Below are 17,395 nucleotides of genomic sequence, written 5' to 3'. Positions count from 1 at the left end.
GCAGAACTGACGGCCGATGGGGCAGCAAGGTTCTGGAGTGGGGACCACGTACTAAAAACGCAGATTGGAATATTCACCCACAAGGTGGACCGAAGACTTCATAAAGGAGACGCTGGATGCGGTGCGATGTGGAAATCATTGGGGAAGGCCTATGTTCAGCAGTGGACGTCCTGTGGCTCAAATGATGATGATGATGTGGCTCTTTCTAATTAGATTTAAGCAGGACGTTAGTCGTGCGTTTGCAAGACCGCACACTAAACTAAGCAAGGCGCGATCATAGGCCTATGACAGGTCGCGCGGACTGTCATGGGTCGCGCGACCTGTCATTTGCCTATGGACGCGCCGGCGATGGCGATTTGCACGCGTTGGTGTGGTTAAAGCATAACTGTTATTTGTCATTTTTATTCCAACGCAGTTGTCATTCCATTTTCCAGTTCAGTCCAGCTAACGGACGACTAACGTCCGGTTCAAAACGACTCATTTGAAAGACAACCAACAGCTTGATAGATTTACATTATGACCTGGGCGTCTTTAAGGCAAGAGTGAATAGGCACTTACTGGACAGATATGTGGATATGTATTTGACATTTCCGAGGCCTAAGCTGAGCTTTGCGTTTGTGAGAGTAAACGTGGATAGTATAAGTGTAATAGTTTACATTAACGCTTTTTTAACTTCGAACTCCTCCTATGTTCTTCTGATTAATTTCGTTGCGGGTTCAATGACAGTTAACTTTCCCCCGGGACAAACTTGACCTTCACTGGTTGGGTTTAGCGGTCAAGCTGTAGATCCTGGCTACACAGGAGTTGCAGCGGTGGGAACGTATATATGGGATTCGAACCCAGCACTTCTGAATAGAGTCTAATAACTAGACCTACAGATAATACACTGAGAAAGTATAATTATTATAAGTTATATCTTAATATCACCACTGGGATTCGAACCCGGGACTTTGAGGTCTGAAACAGACGGTCTTACTGCTAGACCATAGAGACGCTCTCAAGGACAATATTTCACTCATATAAGATGATGTAGTTGACCAAAGAAACCAAAATTAATTCATAACTTATATTAAAGAAAATAACAAAGCGTTTCATCTTTAGAAAATTCATTTATTTATTATAATTACATATTTTTTACATTTATTTACATATTAATACCGTAACGGCTTTAGGGTGGCCCAGAAAGTACATCTTGAATTATTTTAAGATAATTTATAGCAAAGATAATAAAGTGTCTTCATTTTGAAACCGATCAAGAAGAAAAAATCGACGTCTCTACTGGGATCTGAACCCGTGACCTTTTTGCTGGACTACTCTGTCCACTGAGTTAATATAAAAATGCGAACATCCGGCCTCCCTAACCCGTCTGACCAGGGTGGGGAGTGTAGGACAAATCCTCCATTTGCCTCTGGTAGATTAGAGGGTCGTGGTCCTGCATTGGAGACTAGATGTCCTGATGATCGAAAGCAATCGATTTATTCTTGGATTCACTTGAGACATGTTAACAAAAGATATTTCAGGCCATATCATTACATACAAAACTGTTATTTATAAAATTGGAATTTGTTAGAAGGGCCAAATTAACATGAAAGTAGGTAGTAAGATAATTTACAATAATAATTACAACAAATTAACATTTTAAATATCACTTCAAATAATACACTGGCACATTATTAAATAACTAAATATTTTATACAATAAATAATAAAACATTTGGTATCAAAACTCTTTTAACAATATCACACTCAGTGAAAATGTTACAGCGAAAATTTTAAATAAGTCTTTTTATAAAACGTCTAATATTCAATTTTAAAATCATCTAAAAGTCTGTTCGCACTTTTCGACTTGACTTAAAACCTTTCCTATTCGTTCGTGTAGTATTTTGGCATTCTTTTCCGGTAAAGGTGGCAAAATATCTCTAATAATAGCATTATTTTTGTCATGAAACATATTGCTGAGTTTTGCACCAATGGATTGTTCGTACAAATTCCTCAATGCGTCTACAGTTTTCTTCCTAAACACACACAAATTGTCTAACATTAAACTGTGGTAAACATTATACTTTTTTAATAGTCTGTAACCGTGTAGCAATCCTGATTCGTTGTCCAGAAATAGAAGCAGACCACTGTCCATTTTTCGAGCTAAATTATGCGCTGGACCATCCATTATGTTAATATTCCATTGGTAATTGAATAGATTGTTGACTATCCTATCTAAATTTGCTGTTAAGTAGTCAAAAATGATTAGATCTGACCACTGAGCCAATTCCACGAACAGTTCTTTTGTTTTTCTGTTCAAAGCCATGTCTATATGGTCGAAGTTGTCTACTGCACTTTTGGATGGTTTGAGATCTTTAATTTTAAGTTTTTCTATTAAAATTTGCTTTGAAGCGTCAGCGGTGTCGTTTTCTTTCAATGCCATAGTGAGCACGTCATTCTTATTCAAATGCCTATTAGAGGGCTTGAATATTTCTGGTATTGTGGCCGACTCTAAACTCGGTATGTATTGTGTGAGTACTACAGCTCTGTTCGTGTTCCATTGAGCTGTACCGACTTCAGTAGCAACATTCCTCCATAATTTGTCCTTTAAATCGACCACTTTGACTACCGACGGCGCTAAGTTTGTCAAATTGAGTAGTTTTCCAACATAAAAGCTGAAGATTTCTCCTTGGATTTGGTCTGTGTTCTGTCGGTATCTAACACAAGCTTGAATGCCATCTTTGAAGGTTATTAATCTATTCTGCATCCTTCCACATCCAGGTTCCATTTTGATGACTTCGCTCTGGTTCACATATCTTTCCCATACATCTGCGGTATTTTCTCCATACCCTTGAGGCATGAAATCCTCGACTTCTGGGCCCCAATAGACGTTTTTGTAGAGCACTGTATGGTCACTAGGGACATAATCAGTTTTGTTTAGCACATCAACAATAGAATGTTTAGTGTGTTTGACTATTTTGTTATCTTTCAGTATATCTTTCATGTCTTCAGTCAGTCCTTTCGGATAGATGTCTTTCCTATATTTATGTGTTTCTGTTCCCGTAAATGAGACAGATGTGAATTTGTCTTCATTCAGTTTCAAATCAACTTCAATATCATTATCAGTCTTATCATTTTTCAATGAATTTAAATTCCTTGTAGTCACTTCTCTCGTGTTATTAATTTTTACTAATTTCCTAGGTACAAAACTATGCGTTGATTGCGATGTGCTCATCAAAACAACTCCTATGAAGAAGCCAAATACAAAACTAATGATCACACTAACAAAACAGTAGTTGTAGTAACTTTTCTCCTTCTTTATCATTGTTCTTCTAGAAATATCGTCTCTGTAACTAAAATTATCATATAGGATATATTTAGGTTTCTTATTAAGGCAAAATCTGTCTATATCCAGTGCCATTTTAGTTGTTTCTCTAATTGTTTTTTCTTCAGTGTTTTTGACTTCTTGTAGAGTTGGTATCCTGTTGGTGTCATAGCAGTTGTAGGCCTCCATGTCTCCTCCAGGATGGATTTTGTCGTCCATCTTGATTTTCTATGCGGCAATCATGGTATCTGATATCTGTAACAAAAGAGAAAATTGGTAAGTAAATTTTTTTTTTTTTCAAACTTTTTGCTTATTAAACTTTCGATTTGTGAGCTATAATATTATTTTTACTCATACATGTTATTGATAAACAAATTCCGGCTTTGCAACAAAATAGTGACATTGTATGTGTGAACAAACAATACCATCTTAAAGGCTCCAGACATCAGTGTGGAGCAGAATCAGCGCAATAAAAAATTAGCGCAATATTTTGTTGCAATTTCTTACAAAACTTGCGCGCAAAAAGCAAATCTAGTATGTAAATCATCAAACTTCTAACGCTCGTAACTCAGTTCAGACTGAGTTTAGAGGTATACATGTCATAGTAAGTTTGGTTTATTACACTATTTTGTAATCAAAAAACAAAGTTTGGTCGATGGCCGCGCGAAAAAAAAAGACACCACCTTCCATACAAAATCTGGCATTGCCATTTACTCTGTCATTTCTTTTTTCAGAGCACCTAAACACAACAAAAAATATAATAGCTAGTCCCTACTAACTACGACGTTTCTGAAAAAGCTCAGCTACCTTTTTTTCGGCTGGTAATTGTGCGTAGTAATTTATTTATTCTAGTTTGATAACAGTATGGATAAAGGAATCTATAGATTCCAAATCATTCACCAATTATTATGATCTAAAGACAATATCAATAACGTTTAGATTAATCTGTCTAAGCCTGATTAACACAGTATATTCGCACGTATCAAAACCTACATCCGGCTCCAAAAACCAGGAGTGACAGACAGACAGCCGTACATTAAGATCTGCAGATAGTAAGCAATTAACAGATTAAGTTCTTGTAATACAAACAAAAAACATGGGAGCCAGTGCACGTCAGTCAAACGAGAGATTATTGTGATATTTTGAATGTATTTGACTCTCGTTTAATGTTTGATATGTTATTAAATTTATTAAGTGTCAGGAAAGTATATTTTGATAAATAAATAAAAGCAAATGGAGCAATACTTAATGTTATTTGGTAGAATGTATAAGTATTCTGGCATTATTTTGGTAAAAAATACATTTCTAATGTCATTAATGATGGTTAAAACGTTCGAATGTCTCCCCTACGCAAAAAAATCTGTGTATGAACACTAGCTTTCCGCCCGCGGCTTCGCCCGCGTGGTATTTTGTCAGTCACAGAAAAACTTTATCGCGCGCGTCCCTGTTTCAAAAACCGGGATAAGAACTATCCTATGTCCTTTCCCGGGACTCAAACTATCTCCCTGCCAAATTTCATCAAAATCCGTTCAGTGGTTTAGGCGTGAAAGCGAGACAGAAAGACAGAGTTACTTTCGCATTTATAATATTAGTATAGATTATGATACCCCGTGGGAAGTTACGTTTAAAATTATTTCAAAAGATCTTTTAATGTCCACATACCAAGTAAATTTTTTCTGCGAACTAAAATGTTGTTTTCTAACGTGTACATTTGTAACCAATAAATCACAGCGTCCAGCAAATATATTATTTTTAACGCCTATTTCAGTACTGTTTTAAATTAAATAATGCCTAAGTATTCCAGTAATCATTATTAATCTTCACCAGCTCTACCTTGACACTAGTGTCTTGTGTAGTTGAAATAAAGTAGAGTTTGCGATAAAGAGAGCCTGTGGTATTAGTAGTACGGACGTTTGGAGAAATGGCCTGTTCTCTACATTACTGCAGCACGAAGACTCTGCCATTATTTATTATTGAGAATTCTAACTAAGCTTAATTTCACTGTTATTGTTAGTTGGAAAATGGACTGTGTGGACTAAAGAATAAGGTTGTTTTGTAAAAAAACATGTACTCTATGTGTGGTGTTTTAACTAAACTTACGCCCGTATTCACAAACATTACTATGAGGTCTCACAGTGCGCGTGGATGACACATGAACCAATCACAGAGTCCTATTCAATGCTATGCGTTCGGTTTGCTGCTTCACTAATCATCGTTTGTGAATACGGGCATCAGTTATTTAACTAAATAGTTGCTAAAATAGGTCTATAGTATTTTGTCTTTCGTATTTAGTATCATATTTTTTATTTTATACTAGTTTAAAGGAAAGTTTGCTTTTTAATATTACATACTAGCTGACCCCGCGAACTCTGTTCCGCCTTAAAGGCAATAAATAAGCCATCGCAATTTTTCCTTATTTGCTCACCGTTTAGACCTACCCTGGACTACGACAAACATTTTAAAACCAAAATCAGCTCAATCGGCCCAGCCGTTCTCGAGTTTTAATCAGACTAACGAACAACAATTCATTTTTATTTATATAGATTACTAGGAATATTTAGCTTAGCTATTAGGGCGCTTAACGCAGTCCAGTACCTGAGGTATGAGGGAGGGAGGATGTTTTTGTAACGTCAAACGTCAGCGCTACTTCAGATATCTCTCAGATTTATATGCTACTAGCTTTCCGCCCGCGGCTTCGCCCGCGTGGAATTTTGTCTGTCACAGAAAAACTTTATCGCGCGCGTCCTCGTTTCAAAAACCGGGATAAAAACTATCCTATGTTCTTTCCCGGGACTCAAACTATCTCTATGCCAAATTTCATCAAAATCGGTTGCGAGGTTTAAGCGGGAAAGCGTAACAGACAGACAGACAGACAGACAGACAGACAGAGTTACTTTCGCATTTATAATATTAGTTGGGATGTAAAGTCTTAATATGTCAATGTCACCCCTCCCGTACCGATCATATACCTCAGGCACTGACTTAGGTAACATCCAGACCTATAGTTATAAGCTAAAGCCCCCCTATAAATGACAAAAGTCGTTAACAACAAAAGATATGTAAGAAATTCTTTAAATTAACCATAACTTTAAAGCCATGTATTCATTTGGCAACATTTGTTGATAAACTGTTTATGACTAGTGTGAAACAAGTTTTCCATAAACACAGGTTTCTGAAACTTGGCCGTGCACACTTGCTCTCCACTCATAGCGGGGAGCACGGCAACATGTATCATAAACAATGTTTCATCACCTATGTTTATGGACTGTTTATAAACTGTTTACAGAGATGATGAAACATTATGAAACAGTGTTTATGAACAGTTTATAAACAGTGTTTATCAACAAATATTGCCTAATGCATACATGGCTTTACCCTTTAAGTGACAAGTTCTCCTTCCTGCTCCAAAAACAAATAAAAAACACAAAAATAAACAAATAATCTTCAAGAGGCGCAGAAAATTATACGTTTGGCTAATGTGCCTCCCACAGGACTGTAATAATTCAATTATCGCTATGCATTATTGTTTTTGTAAGACAGTGGTTGTGGGGACGCACCTTAAATGTATAGAGTTGATACAACCTCCATATTTTTTAAACATTTTTTTGCATATTTTATTTTTTTTAACTTTAACTTCAAAAAACTAAAAAAAGATATATGGATAGATAGAACTTAGTTTATTGTACACCACACAAGACAAGAAAACAAAGATAAAGAAATAACAAAAGGATACGCACAATTTAGGCGGACTTGTCGCTATAAAATAATGTATGTATTTTTGTTACAGTTTTAGATGTTCTTTCCATACAAAAAGTTGTTTTATTCGAGAACTAACTTTCATTTCCTTTCGGATTGAACAGGGGTGTTTAGGGATAAAAGTACCTATTATTAGAAGGTTTTTTGGAAGATATTATGCTAGTTAGGGTTCCGTAGCCAAAATGGCAAAAACGGAACCCTTATAGTTTCGTCATGTCCGTCTGTCCGTCTGTCCGTCTGTCCGTCTGTCCGTCTGTCCGTCTGTCCGTCTGTCACAGCCGATTTACTCGGAAACTATAAGTACTACAGTGATGAAATTTGATGGGAATATGTGTTGTATGAACCGCTACAAAATTATGACACTAAATAGTAAAAAAAAGAATTGGGGGTGGGGCCCCCCATACATGTAACTGAGGGATGAAAATTTTTTTTCGATGTACATACCCGTGTGGGGTATCAATGGAAAGGTCTTTTAAAATGATATAAAGTTTTCTAAAAAACATTTTTCTTAAAGTGAACGGTTTTTGAGATATCAGCTCTCAAAGTCGTAAAAAGTATGTCCCCCCCCCTCTATTTTTATAACTACGGGGTATAAAATTCTAAAAAAAATAGAGGTGATGCATGCTAATTAACTCTTTCAACGATTTTTGGTTTGATCAAAGTATCTCTTATAGTTTTTGAGATAGGTTGATTTAACTGTAATTTTGGTTATATTTGCTGCTACGGAACCCTTTGTGCGCGAGCCCGACTCGCACTTGGCCGGTTTTTTTAGAAGAGATAAGACATTATAAATTGTGCCAGTGTGATGTTAAGTGAGAGTAAGACAAATCTTATCTTGGCATAAATTAGATGCAATGGCATTTAATATTTTTTTATAATGACTAATTTCTATACAGTTAATGAAAAAATGTTTAAAAAATTATTGTCAAAAAAATACACACAGTAAACATTATCATCTAAAATATTTAAATAAACAAACAACTCTATACGATATCCGAGTGGTTAACAAGCTTTTTGTTCCACTTGGGTCGCCTGACCTTTTTTTGGTCTTTTTTTAGTCTTTTTTTGGTCCTTTTTTACTGCTCATGTAAGGATTTTGTTGAACACATTCTCTTTGGAGTTTTTTCTACGTTTTTCGAACAACTCTACTATTGAGGGTGTACCGTGTAATTGACATGTTCGTAACTACCAATTTCTGAGTTAGGAGGTGCGATGATGAGGCCCTGTTTGTATATAGATAAGTGGCGTTTAAATAACTATTGTTTGTTTGTTTGTTTTTTTATTTCTAGGTCTGGCACTTAGCATAGTTAGAGCCTGAGGTTTATGAGGGTTTTTTTGTGTCGGTAAAATGTCATACTTCCTTCGCACTTACTCAGAGTTTGGTTGACAAACTTGACCTTCACTGGTTGGGTTATTGGCGGTCAAGCTGTAGATCCTGGCTACACAGGAGTTGCAGCGGTGGGAACGAGAGGTGGGAATTTTCACGTTTTGGCGTTTGGTTATGGTTGGTGAATTGTCTCCGTAGATCAGTGTTAAGATAAGTCTGGTAATGGTCGTGGGTTTCATTCTTATGGGAGGCAGTCAAGATTTCACAATATACTGGGAGTGGAGTCTGGTAAGAAAGGTCGTGGGTTCAACTCTTATGGGAGGCAGTCAAGTTTTCACAATATACTGGGGGTGGTTCTATTCTATTATATTTTATAACCTTTTAGAATTTCAAGATTAATTTCGGCCGACTTTTGACACAGTAATAAAACACTTTAACACCTATGATAACCAAACAGACATTACCATTTTTATAGCGTAATATTTTATACACAGTTAAGGGCTAACGCAGACTGCGTAGCAAAGCATTCTGCCCCCCTAGACAAGTGGCAAAATATGACAGTTGTGAATTCGAAATGCTGACGCTCCGGTATTTTTACTATTTTTTTATGTAGAACAAAGCAGATATAGATGACCTAAATTGCACTGTCCCGCCAAACTTAATGACAGGGGGACGCCACCATCGCGTTCAACTATAGTTTCCAACATGGCAAAAATCGGAACCAGCGATCCGGTATTGACGGTGGCGTCAATGTCACTGTCAAGGACAGTTCAGTATTGCAATCACTGAGGCTAACAAAGGTGACTGAGTTTCTTCCGCCACTTCTTCTCGGCACCAGCCCATATGTTGTCCCGAAGTGGTGGTAGGGCAAACCATATTTGGGACGAGTTTAAGCGCCCTGCAAAGGGCCTAAGTACTGTCAAAGTCAAAGTCAAAGTCAAAATTTCTTTATTTGTTTAGACTAATAAATAGTTCTTACAAATCGTCATTTTGCTCTTAAGGAGCCTCTACATGTCTCATAATCTTTTTACCCTACCAGCGCTTCGAGACCAACATTTGGCAAGTGCTGAGAAGAAGCGCCGCAACAAACTCAGTCACCACTGTCTGCCGGTTAATATAAATAAATAGAAATAGCAGTAGTAGGTACATTCGATTCAGGAGCAGTTCACTGAATTTACCATGCATTCTTGTATAGTGTATCTTATAAGAATGGGTATACAAAATTGCGTGGCATATTAAACAAGGTAGTGACGTGCTAATATCTAGACTTACAGATTACATACTCAAATACCAGTAGAAATGACTTGCATACATAAGTTGGAATAACTTGGATTGACCAGTCCCCGAAAGCAGCGCCTGTTCACAGACATGACGAGTGAACCAGCCATCGCTTCACTCGACCATATTAGAGGGAATGTAACGACCCGCCTCACTACGCCACCACCCCAGAGACATTTTAGTGAGAATGACAATACCAAGTTATCTCTTAGAGAAAAAAAAACCAATAATAAAGCTAAGTAACAGTCCAGATTGAGAAGCATGACACTATAACATTTTAGAAAATTAGATTAGTTTATACATTACTTTTCATAGCACGATTTTAATTCTTTTTAGTGCGAGCATGAGAGGACCATAATCCTACTCCCAGGATGACTTATCATTAAGAAAATCTCGAGTTGTATAATAGGCTTTTTTAAGCATGTGATCTTTAACTATACCTTTAAATTTATTGTACGGTAGCTCTTTATATTTATCAGGGACTTTGTTATAAAAATGGATACCTTGTCCCATAAAGGTGGCAAACACTTTATTAAGTCTAAAAGCGGGTATAGCCAATTTATTTTTATTTCTAGTATTGATTTGGTGAATATCACTTTTCTTTTTGAATTCATTAATATTTTGTTGAATAAATAGAATACAGTTTAAGATGTATTGTGAAGCGGCCGTGAGAATGCCAATTTCTTTAAACAATTCTCTAAGGGACGCTCTTGATTTCATTTTATACAAGTATCTTATGGCACGTTTTTGCAGAATAAATATTGTTTCAAAATCTGCAGCTTTGCCCCATAGCATGATTCCATATGACATTAGGCTATGAAAGTAGCTAAAGTAGACTGAATAAAAGATTTGACAACTGTGACGTTCCATTTATCTAGGCAGTTCAAACTTCGAACTCCTATGTTCTTCTGCTAATTTCGTTGCGGGTCCAATGACAGAACTTTCCCCCGGGACAATCTTGACATTCATGGTTGTGTTATTGGCGGTCAAGCTGTAGATCCTGGCTACACAGGAGTTGCAGCGGTGGGAACGAGTGGGAATAGTCCCGTTGTCTAGGCAGGTCTGTGCTGACCCTTACTTCACCGACCTAGCAAAGGCGAGTTATGTTTGTGAACTGTCGAGTCATCTAGCATAAGTGGAGAAAGTCAAAACATTTAAAGTGGACATGCTTAACTCTAGCACTGTAGGTAACGTAACATAGCGTTTCTTTTGAATCAAGAATCTTTGATACTTTTTGGCCAACTTCGCTCGTTTCCCACATTCAATCCTTGTCCAAATCCGGATTTCAAGTGTCAAAGAATCTGTTTTCGATCATATATCCATAATTTTTGATGCGGTTACACCTTAATATTGTTTAAATAGTCTTTTAGACAACTAGCGGCCGCCCGCGACTTCGCACGCGTGGATCCCGTTTTACCTCCTTAGGGGTGGAGTTTCGTAAAATCCTTTCTTAGCGGATACCTACGTCATAACATCTACCTGCATGCCAAATTTCAACCCGATCCTTCCAGTGGTTTGGGCTGTGCGTTGATAGATCACTATATCAGTCAGTCAGTCAGTCAGTCAGTCAGTCATCTTTGAGTTATATATGTTTGATTAGACTAGCGGCCCTCCCGCGACTTCGTACGCATGGACCCCGTTTTACCCCCTTAGGGGTTGAATTTTGCAAAATCCCGTCTTAGTGAGCACTTACGTTCTAAAAGGAACCCCCATGCTAAATTTGAGACTCCTAGCACTTGTAGTTTCTGAGATTTCGTGATGAGTGAGTGAGTCAACAACAACAAATCGCACATCTGAAGTCTCACTGACGTTTGATGTCTACAAAAACACCCTTCCGTGCCGCTCCCATACCTCAGGCACAGACTGAGTAAGCTCTAGACCTTAGTAACTATTTATAAAACTTTCCAAAGACAATAGACTATTTAACCTCACACAGACCTCCGATCTGTGCCCCCCATCAATGTGTAATCTAGATCAAATGATCTATGGATCATTCGATAGTGAGGTCGTGTCTGTTTGCGAAAGTATTTATTGATTTGTAATCGATTTCTAGCTTTTACAAGATGTATGGGAAAGGGTAAAAAAATAAACTTACAGATTTGACACAAACATTTTTCGGAGCTCCACCTACGAGTCTTCCAGTGACTTGGCCCAATTTTAGCTTGGTCCACGGGCCAAGTTACTGGATTGAATTTTTAAATATCAAGATGGTGTGCCCCAGAAAAATAAGTTTATCTTATAAGTTTTAAATAGCTACGATAGCCGAACAGTGAAGGTGTCGGAGTGAAAAATAGGTAAAAATATATAGGTAAATAAGGTAAAAATATTTTTTATGTGTGGTGTACCTAACTTCAAAATCGTTTTCCTAGATGTGCCTTGAACACAAAAAGTTTGCAAACACTGCCATAGAGCTAGTAGGTCGATCTAGCTTTCGTCATCCCAGAAGCTTCTAGAAAGCTCAGAAACGTATTGTCTATACCACACGTCAAAACTTCCTTACAAAATAGTAAAGTTATTTAAGGAAATGTCCTTTATACCCCGATATCGGTATAAATTTACGATACACACCTCTGTGGGTGGACAGGCACAATGGGTAAGTATCTATTCAATAGAAATATTATAATAGTATTAGTTTTAGTAAGTTATAGAATGAAATATCTGACTTACGCCCGTATTCACAAACGATGCTTGCATAAGTGAAGCAGCAAATCGTTGAATAGAGCTCTGTGATTGGTTCGTGTGTCACCCGTGCGTCCACGCGCACTGTGAGACCTCATAGTAATGTTTATGAACGGACGTTAGTGTTTTCGCGCTTGGACGCGGGGGGCGGACATAGATACAATGGGTTATTTTGAGAGAAATGCAGTGTGACCTTACAATAACTTAGTTTAAGTTAGCTATAGGTTGTAGCTGTTTAAAAAATAAAAACAGAATTATAGTTGACAAGATATTCATAATAAAATTATAGTTTACTAGCTTTCCGCTCGCGGCTTCGCCCGCGTGGAATTTTGTCTGTCACAGAAAAACTTTATCGCGCGCGTCCCTGTTTCAAAAACCGGGATAAAAACTGTCCTATGTCCTTTCCCGGGACTCAAACTGTCTCTATGCCAAATTTCATCAAAATCGGTTCAGTGATTTAGGCGTGAAAGCAAGACAGACAGACAGACAGAGTTACTTTCGCATTTATAATATTAATATAGAGTATACATAGTTCCACTATATCCATTACACCAACTGTATAAATAATTCATTAACACTTACGAAACGTCAAATTGATACAAATTAATAATCTGTGGTAGTTTAAATCCGAAGCTTACTCTATGACGGATCTGATGTCATTAATCATACGCGCGCGCAGTCACTGTGACGTTTCGAATTTGAAAAAGCGTTCTTTTTATTTATGGTTTGTTTACGCTATTCGTTTGTTTTTTATTTGATTTTAAGGCTGGGTTACACCACCTTAATTTAACCGTAACTATGACAATAACAGGTTTTTTTGTATGGAGTTTGACAGAATTTTGACGTTTCTAAAAAACTCATAAAATAAAACTCATTTATTTTTGCAAGTAGGCTTTTAAAAAGCACTTTTTCACGTCTCAGTATTAACCCTACCACTGCTTCGGGACAATAAATGGGCCAGTGCTAAAAAGAAGCAGCGCAAGAAACTCAGTCACTATTGTCAGCCTCTTTTTCAAGGGTTTATAGTCTTTAAATAAATAGTAATAAATAAGTATTGATGCGAGCTAGACAGTTAAACATCCGAAACATTTTTATTTTTTACATAATCATCGACTTTATAGTAGCCCTTTTTCATTAAGGTATTTCATAGTGTTTTAAAAGGAATGGGAAATTCTACAACAGTTTGTGGTAATTTATTTGACAGACTTGACGTTTGTTATACCTAAAGTAAGATGGTGAAAGCTTTAGTATGTAGTAGTATTTGCTATAAAATAGGCTAAATGTTTAAAAAGCATGCGTTCTTAATAAAATATGTGCCCAAATACTTAACCGATACGAAAGACCGGTTTTTGTCATTATTTAATACTAACAATAAATTAATATTGCGGCCGAAGAAAAAACCATTTTGAGACACGCTCAATCGATCACACTTGACAGATTCTGTTTTGAGATCAAAAAACTTTGTTTATGCAAAACACAACTTAACTAATTAACGGTAAAGTCCAAATTTATTTGGCAACAAACCAAAGCGATGCGCTTGCGACTGGAGTTCAAATTCGCTGTTGGAAAATCGACTCTATTGGTGGGTGATAAGTTTGATTTCTGTAGAGCAAGGGAAAGATTTTTTCCCTTTTTTTCCGTGCCATTTACTCCTTGATCCTTGTATATCAATATGAGAGTTGTCAGAAAACATGTTTCTACATGAATCTGTTTTAAGTTTGCACCAAATAAAATGAAGGCAGAAAAGTGGGAAATACGAATAAACACACAAACATACTCATTTTTATGTGAGAAAAATATGAGAAGAACGAATAAGCTTTAGTTTGGCACTAACTTTTGCCCTCGGATTCGCTCTTATGAATTTTGTTCTGTCATAGATAGACAGACTTTATAACTAGCAGTTGTTTACAAAACCGACAAAAACTATCCTATGTCTATACTAACGCTCGTATTCACAAATGATGCTGGCTTAAGTGAAGCAGCAAATCGAACGCATAGCGTTCGTGTGTCATCCTGTGCGTCCACGCGCACTGGGGGATCTCATAGTAATGAATATCTTATAGTGATGAGCATAACGATAGTGTAATTCATTACACAGTAATGTCTATCAAAACTTTTGGAAACCGAACAGTAGCGAGCCACCACACATGTAAAGCTCACTCGCCTTCGTGAATTGCAACAGCTATCAGAAACTAAAGGGAGATGTGAAAAGGGGCGTGGCCAGTGTCACAGCAATATGCCCAAAAACGGAACACATTGCTCGTGTAAGCAATGATGACAGCAGCGACGTCATGATGTAAACAGTTTACATTGCTTGCGTAGTACTAAATATTATTCGAACGTTGAGTACTGATACCGCAGTGGATAATGAGCACATATTTTGATTAATTTGTGTGTGTGATTTTCTAATGCGACACTGAGTTTCGAACTCAGCGCATTAGTTTGCATCTCTTTACATCTCTATGAATTGGCTAATGTACTTAACAAACACAGCCCTAGTTTATCACATCCTTGGCAAAGCCTTACCCAAGATGTAAAGAACAATGAGGTAACTGGATACTATGATCGGATTGGCCCGGGTCGGGTTACGGGCCGGTTGTACTGGAGTTAGTTAAATCACAGTTAAACTCTAGTTTAGAGTTCCTACAAAACGTAAGCTTAGGCTGAGTTGCACCACCAAACTTTGACCGTAACTATAACGATAACCGGTGATTTTGTATAGAGTTGGACAGATTTTTGACGTTTGTTACAGTCAAAGTAAGACGGTGCAACCCAGCCTTAGAGCTTTAGACGTAAACTAAACAAAAGTTGCCAAAATTGGCTGCACCAATGATATTTTATTTTACTGTAAACATTTGAAACAGATGATGTCAAAAGTGATTTTCTTGCAGTGCTTCTTCTCCGTTCTTGCCCTCATAATTTGTCCCGAAGTAGGTACATTAGTGTTAAAATTATATCAGGATTTTGGCTTCGGATATTAGGTTTTGGATAGGCACATTCAGGGAGTTAGCCAAGCGGCTGATTGACTGTACAGGTGATGGAAGAGTTGGCGCATTTCTTGGCCAACCAATCAGTTTGGCCATTCAGCGCGGAAATGCAGCCAGCATTCTGGGCACCTTGTCGCGTTGTTTGGACAGCGATTTGGGCCATTTTTTTTTTGTAAATATTTGTAAATATTCAGAATTGATATACAAAATTGGGGAAAGGTATAGCTATGTGTATTTATAAGTTTAATTAATTTATGAAGCGAATATTATCCTTTGCGTTATAATTAACTCTATTAATTAAAAGCAAAATGATTATTCTTTTGTCATGAATGGTCACATTGGTCACTATCACTAATTGCATTATTTTTAATTAAGGTTATTTAAGTTTCAGTTCTTGTCAATTATTACTAACAACCATCTGTTATTGAAGGTAAATTTTCCAATAACCTAATTTGTAAAGATTTTTCTTTCGCCATAGCTTAACCACTGTTTAAGCTAACTATCCGTCAAGATTCGCTAGTTGTGCAACCGGCCTCTCACTTTATGGTCCCCCATAGGACCTCTAGGCTTGTCAATTCCACAACAAAACACTGTTTTTAGTGCTCATGTCAATGTCACTCTTAATTGTAAACATTTAAGAGCTATTTTTGCAGGATTGGAAGAAAATAGACTAGTGCTAGTGGGTTCTATATTGGCTCACATAAAATTCTAAATCCTATTCTTTGTCTTACTACCGATTTGTGTTCATAATAATCTCTCTTCATAATTTTATTTTTCATACTTTTTTTATTCATACATTTTTATTCCTACAATCGGAGCTCATAAAAGTTAGTAATCATAATTTTTTTATCAATACTGTTACTACCAAGAACCATTTAAAATACATAATTTTTATTTTCAGATCTTTTTTCTTCATAACATTCATTGATCATATTGTTTTAATTAATAATGTTGTTACTAAGAACATACTTCAACTCATAATGTTGTTGTTCAGAATATTTTTTTTTAATTGGTATCTCCTCGTCTCCGGCGCTGCGGGATGTGCAGCCCTTCCGCCCTTGCGTAACGAGGCTCAGGCACCCACGCTTGCTTCCGCAGCTTCGGCTTTTTGGACCGCCATCGGCGCCTCCGGCGCCTCGGCGACCAGCCTCAGCCGCTCCAGCTCACCCGGGCGCCTGANCATCATGATTTTCAATAATATGGATAAATACACTTATGAGTAATAAATTTATGAAAACAAATATTAGGATACATCACATTTATGAATATTATAGTTATTTATTCGAATGATTATGAGTTTCGATCATTAGTATAGAAAAATATATGAAAACAAATATTAGTAAAAACTAAGTGTATGATTAGTGATATTATGAATATCAATGATTATGTTTTTAAATATGTAGGTTTTAAATTTTTTATGAAGAATGATCATTATGGTATCAAATTGTATGAGAAATATTTTCGGACCTCCAATGATAGGAATTGAAAAGTTATGTAAGAAAATGCGCTACCGTGCTAGTGTATTTAGGTGTTCAGGATTTGTCGTACCATTTTATAGTTTACTAGCGGCCGCCCGCGACTTCGTACGCGTGGATCTCGTTTTACCCCCTTAGGGGTAGTTTCGTAAAATTCTTAGCGGAAGCCTACGTCATAACATCTACCTGCATGCCAAATTTCAGCCCGATCCGTCCAGTGGTTTGGGCTGTGCGTTGATAGATCACTATGTCAGTTGCAGTCAGTCACCTTTGAGATATTTAGATATCTCAATGTTCCAGTGGTAAGGGAGTGACTTTCCAGGTTCTGAGTTCCTGGGTTTGACTCTTGGGACAACTAAAGTGGTCAAAAAGTTGACAACACAACCTTATTCCAATTGTAACAAAGACGTGTTGCGAACTTCTTGGCTACTTTGGGTGTCACGAACTATTTGAAGCTGACAAGCAAAGTGTATGCTTAAAATTACTAAATATCGACCTTTATTTAAGTGACCCCTATAGTAACACCTAACAGTAATTTTGTTTTCATAGGGGTCACTTAAAAAATAGGGGCTTGATGGTGAAAACGGGCA

The 17,395-nt window shown here is 37.0% G+C and overlaps 1 protein-coding gene across 1 annotated transcript in view; it reads right to left on the bottom strand.

Annotated features, from left to right (window-relative positions):
* Window positions 1-1,122: 1,122 nt before the first annotated feature.
* Window positions 1,123-17,395, bottom strand: part of fj (four-jointed box kinase) — a 39,088-nt gene continuing 22,815 nt past the window's right edge. The window contains exon 2 of the mRNA XM_028314188.1: window positions 1,123-3,558. Coding sequence (XP_028169989.1) covers window positions 1,816-3,522 — 1,707 coding nt within the window. The 5' untranslated portion in view covers window positions 3,523-3,558 and the 3' untranslated portion in view covers window positions 1,123-1,815. The remainder of the gene's footprint in view (window positions 3,559-17,395) is intronic.

This window comes from Ostrinia furnacalis, unplaced genomic scaffold (assembly GCF_004193835.3).
Source record: "Ostrinia furnacalis isolate ACB-3 unplaced genomic scaffold, ASM419383v2 OfSCF4604, whole genome shotgun sequence".
Classification (NCBI taxonomy): Eukaryota; Metazoa; Arthropoda; class Insecta; order Lepidoptera; family Crambidae; genus Ostrinia; species Ostrinia furnacalis.
The sequence above is the reverse complement of the archived record's forward strand: the minus strand, read 5'-3'. Positions and strand labels throughout refer to the sequence as shown.